This window comes from Oncorhynchus gorbuscha, linkage group LG08 (genome assembly GCF_021184085.1).
Source record: "Oncorhynchus gorbuscha isolate QuinsamMale2020 ecotype Even-year linkage group LG08, OgorEven_v1.0, whole genome shotgun sequence".
Taxonomy (NCBI): domain Eukaryota; kingdom Metazoa; phylum Chordata; class Actinopteri; order Salmoniformes; family Salmonidae; genus Oncorhynchus; species Oncorhynchus gorbuscha.
In genome coordinates this window covers 37,015,895-37,021,432 of record NC_060180.1, presented here as the reverse complement: position 1 = coordinate 37,021,432, position 5,538 = coordinate 37,015,895, and the positions used below count along the sequence as shown (strand labels likewise).

The window sequence follows — 5,538 nt, the reverse complement described above, 5'->3', positions numbered from 1 at the left end:
ACACACACACACACACACACACACACACACACACACACACACACACACACACACACACACACACACACTCTCAGTGACCCAGCTACCCATATCTTTATCTCTCCCCACCAGTCAGCTGTCACTACTCCATCAAGCTCAGTCCCTGAGGAGGAAGAAGAGACGCAGTGTGCTGTCGATCTTCGCCGGGTTCCGCAAGAATCGCAGCTCCACCATCTCCAATCAGGAAACAGAGTACGGAGGGAGTCCTGCAAAGTCATGCACACATTTAGTTGATTTATTGGCGAGCATATGATTACAGGTCCTTGTTGTAAATTGTTCAACAACAACTATTTAATAATTGTTTATTGTCAGTTTATCAGTTTATAAATAAATACATCTCTGTCTCGTTCCCGGTCTCTCTCAGTAGTGGCTCAGAGAACGTGTACTCTATGATTCAGCACCCTAAGGATCGTGGGAAGGGAGAGGCCATCATTGAGGTGGGGGCCAATGGGAGGATGATGCCGTCCCCGAGGCCCATCCAGGGCACACCACTGCCTGGGATGAGGGTGGGCAGGCCGAGCCCCCACTGCCTCACACAGAGACAGGTAGGAACGTACCACTGTAGGTCTGTCACTAGTTCATGAATAGGGCCAGGAGTTATACCTGACTAGTCATCTCCTTGTCTATCCCACTCATTACAAAATGCATCACAGTACAGCATGCATGCTTTTACATTCGATGTAATCCATTACAAAGAATGTAATAGCGGTTCTTCAGAGACCCCCCTACTACCTCAGCTCACGTATTAATTAGAGATACAGCCATTTTCAGACCCACTCTCTGGACTGGCTGGTTCTGGAGGTCCCGCAGGTCTCCCCTGACCTAGGGGAAAAATGCTGTGATGGCACATTTTAGGTTTGTGCTTTTCTAATAACCAATTGCCGTGTTCATGTAAGTGACTGATTGAACGAATCCTCACTATCAGTATCTGCAATTTGGCAGTACGCCCAGAACCTTGTTTTGAGAACAAAAGGATATATCTCAGTTTTAAGGCCTCAGCTTGGAGAGAAGAAGCCTCCTGAGGTATTGGTCGGTCACATGAATGACTCAAACGTTAATGATGAATTAATTATATATGATGAATGAGCTAAATCTTGTAAATATAACTTGCCAGCAGTATTTAAGAGAACTAATGGGACTGCCTCGGTAGAGCTCCTGACAGATGTGTACTATGGCATCCAGTTTGTTGAAACCTCTCCTGTTAACTGTTAATGAACAGTGATTCATTTAAGATTGACTTCGTGTAGAATGTCCACGAGGATGCTTTTAGTTTTTCTACCCCCAGCTCATGGAATAGCCTTCAAACCTTGAAATTAGACTTGCTGGTCTCCATTGGACAGTTTAGATAGAGTTTAAGCGAGGTGATACGTCAGAGTTGTGTTTGTTTTGATTCATCTTGTATTTATATGATTATCTGACATTCTTTGTATCAAATTGTGTACGTTCATGTTCGCAGGGCTCCTTTGTCAATGAGACCCTGGTGTCAATGGTGACCCACCATGTAAAATGAAAATGACATAGTAAAAATGGCATATATGACACAATGTAAGCCGTACAATCTACTCCCTTCACCCTGTCTCTCTCCCACCTTCCAGCCTTCAGATCTGGTCGGGATGGTATACAATTGTATCGGAGCAGAAGACGAGGACTCAGATAGTAGCTTTGAGATCAGACCAGTGGGCAGAGACACAGACAGACGGAAGGACACGCCGATTGCATCAGACACCCAGACAGAGTCCCGTGCCAATGGACATGCAATGTCCTCCGCTTCTCTGACAGACAAACAGGCTGACATACAGGCTGACATACAGGCTGACAGACAGACTGACAGACAGACAGAGCCAGTCTGTCAGGACCTGCCGATGCCCAGCACTCGGACAGACACACAGACGGAGGTGGAGAGACGGACAAAGGAGACAGAGGGGACAGAGTCCATGGAGGACAGGAAGGAGGGTGCCCCCTGTGGACAGAAACCAGAACCCCCTTCTCAAAGCAGCAAGCCCAGCCTGGCCAGCATTAAACAGAGACACCTGCAGGGAAGCTCCGGTACTGCAACTTAAATAACTAGAGGTGTATTAACTAGAGGTGTATTAAATAGCTCTGAGACTACTTTTATCCAATGTAAAAAAACACAATTTCATATTTTGCTACATAAGACCGATTTGAGCCGGTTGGCCGCGTTTGGCTCCGGCTACCGCATGTGCTAGAACGTGGATGTAGAGTCGTTACCGAATGACAATATCTCTTTTGTGTCACACTTTTTTGTCTTTGTAGAGAAATCAACTGATGGTATAGGATGGACAGAGGGAGACAGGGTAGAAGAGGAGAATAATGAAAAGAGACGTGAGGGTGTGCAGAAAGAAAGAGGGGCAGAGGGGCAGCGGCCCCCCATTCCTGAAAAGGTCTGTTTCGTCTGTCTGTGTCTCCTCGTTTCTTGTGTCGCTGTTTGTTGTTTGTGTCTCAATGACTTAACAATGCGTACAATCTATCTCCACAGCCTGGTAGAGATAAGACCTCTCCAAAGACACTGCCTCCTGTCACTCCGCCTGAGGAAACCACCAATGAGGAGAAAACCACACCTCCTGTTCCGCCTGCCTCTGCCAAGCCCTCTTTTGATTTGTCTCAAGCCCCTGTCAGTCAAGACGAAGGGACTAATGAGACGAAAAGCCTTCCTCCTGTGCCTCCTGCTTCTACCAAGCCTGCGTTTGACTCTCCCGATCATGCTGGTTGTCAAGGTACCACTATGATGGAATTTCACTGAAAGGGGGTTTTGATTAAGAAATCATTGTAGTGATAATTGATAACGCTCTGGAAAAGAACGTCTGCTGAATGACTCAAATGTAAATAAAAATGTGCATCCAGTCCCAGAAATGATCCACGGCTATGAATAGTGTATTATTGTTGTTGATGATGATGATGATGATGGCGGCAGGTTGAAATTTTGACTATTTAATCAGATGAGGAGGGAGGAAGAAATGGTTGTCCACTGAAGCCGCATCGCAACAGGAAGGCAGACTCATGTGACATGGGTATGTGTGAGGGTGAGCGTGTGTGTGAATGTGTGCTGTACGTCTGTCCATACATGTTTGTCTCTGCAGATCCCTGCATGCATACGCTTGTTTCACACTATCTATTCAGCCATTGAATGCTGACTCATTGTGCCTGTTAGGTACGCTGACCATTCCTCTGTCCATCCCTCTGCTAGGGACTGTCCAATAGATCTCTGCTTATCATGACTCTTACATTACTGCAACTACCCTACTGTCACCAGTCACTGTCTGTGTGGCCCTGTGTGTATGTCTCATATCATTTCCCTTCAGGCATGGAACGGAATGGCCCCAACGATCTGGAGAGGGGGTCCTCAGATCGCAAACCCCCTGTGAAAAGACCCAGACTCCCAGAGAACAGAAACAGATCTCTGGACTTCCACAGGACTGTCTGTATGTATCTGCTCTCTGGACCCCTCTCTGTGTCATACTGTATGAGTATGTGCAAGCATGGGAATGTTCATAAGCTACTATACTGTAAGCCTCCTTTTCATGACTCAGCATTGACATGGCATTGACAGTCTACCCAATGTGTCACATGATCAGAAGAAAACACTGGGCCGTGCTGGGCCATTCAAATCCTGTTGACTGCGGCCTAGGCATTGTTGGGGGAGATGAGGGAGAGTCACCTTTCTAATACTTAATGGGAGATAAGACGAGGCCGAACAAGGACTCTTGACTTTCAAATCTCTCTCCGTCTAGGTCCTGATAGTCCAGAGCCCGCCAACGACAATGGTATGACGTCGTCATAACAACAACAACAGACCGGAGGTGAAGACAACATTCTGGACAACTGGAGGGAGAGGAGAGTGAAGAGATGGAGAGAGAAGAGATGGAGAGAGAAGGGAAATGATGAACTTGATCACCATAGACCCAACTGTGGTTATCCTCGTATACATTATTAATTTCCTTCATTTTTACGAAACATGCATGTACACTCTGCTTTTTTCCTCCCTCATACTGAGTTGCACTCGCCTTCATTCCTTTGCAGAGGGACACGCGCGCACACACACACACACACACACACACACACACACACACACACACACACACACACACACACACACACACACACACACACACACACACACACACACACACACACACACACACACACACACACACACACACACACACACACACACAGAGGTCTCTGAGGGCCCTCTGGTAATTCTCATGCCGCTGTTATTTCTTGCACTTCTTGTTGTACAAAAATCTTTGATCATACTTCTGATTCTCCCTCGTCTCTCTTTTATTGACAATCTGTGACCCTGTTTCTGTAAGAATGAGTCGGTACGTATTCGAAACTAGTATTATGTCATTATTGAACATAAGTGAACAAACTCTGCACTAACCATTGTTATTACCAAGTCATTACATGGTAACGGGTAACATTCATGCTTTTATTTTACAATAAGGTTAAGATGAATGTGAGTGTGTTGTAAGGATGTTTTTCCTATTGAGAAGATGGTAATGACATGTATTGTTTATCATTATTACAGTAATCCAGTAGTTGGTCAATAGAACAATGGCAGTTTTAGTCTGTTTTATTCATATTTTACAGGACTGAAATTAGTATATTTTCTAAAAAAAATGCTAATATAATGAATCAATCAATAAAATTGTCTTAACTAAAGGAACCAAACTGATGATGCACTATCTCAGGTGAAAACAACCCTAACCTGACGTCTGCTTCAAGAACTCATATGTTTGTTGTGCAAGATTAGGATTGAACCCTCTATGAAAATGACATCAATGGATTTTGGAGCAATACTATGAAAGGGGCAGCAGAGGGCGCTAAATACTTAGAGCTGAGTGATGAAACAGACTTGGATGAAACACAAGGTAGAGGCACAGACTATGCCTGAGCAATGTCTGTAAAAAAAAAATGTATATCATAGAATTGGTAGCGTCCATTTGTTTGAAGTAGGCTTAAAAGGGATTTCAACTGACAGACGGGCCAAGCATAAATTAATCAATGAATTAGGCAAATATGAAATTGGCTGTGTTAAAAGTCCACATTCATTAATCATGTCATGAATAATGTCACAAAATACACACACACACATACACACACAATTTGGATTTAAAAGACCAGAAAGCACTTGTCCTCGGACGCCAAAAGCTCCTCTTTCACGCCTGAGTTTGACAGAGTGAAAGAGCACACCTCTATAAGCAGAGGACAGTGCACATTCAGGAGCTTTGCTAATCACATGAATTAGTCAATATGGGGGGGATAAGCTAGTTTAAAAATCTGGAATCCTGAATGCTGAACCTGCCACGTTCGTTTGTGATCATTGCAAAGCGCGATAGAGCATCAGCATGTGAAATGCATTTATTTATTTTGAAACCATGATGCGCGATGCACCTGTAGTTTGTCTACAGAACAAAACCATAACAACGCCTGTGGGGGCGGACAGTGTCGCTGTTTCCCCCTACTGTGGATTCCATC

At 44.7% G+C, this 5,538-nt stretch overlaps 1 protein-coding gene across 1 annotated transcript in view; it reads left to right on the top strand.

Moving 5' to 3' along the window:
- carmil3 (capping protein regulator and myosin 1 linker 3) overlaps positions 1 to 4,722 on the top strand; it is a 56,231-nt gene extending 51,509 nt beyond the window's left edge. Inside the window, 8 exon segments of the mRNA XM_046359316.1 lie at positions 112 to 231; positions 404 to 584; positions 1,635 to 2,085; positions 2,314 to 2,441; positions 2,537 to 2,774; positions 2,997 to 3,068; positions 3,360 to 3,479; positions 3,789 to 4,722. Of these exon segments, the coding sequence (XP_046215272.1) occupies positions 112 to 231; positions 404 to 584; positions 1,635 to 2,085; positions 2,314 to 2,441; positions 2,537 to 2,774; positions 2,997 to 3,068; positions 3,360 to 3,479; positions 3,789 to 3,838 (1,360 nt within the window). The 3' untranslated portion in view covers positions 3,839 to 4,722.
- Positions 4,723 to 5,538: the final 816 nt, after the last annotated feature.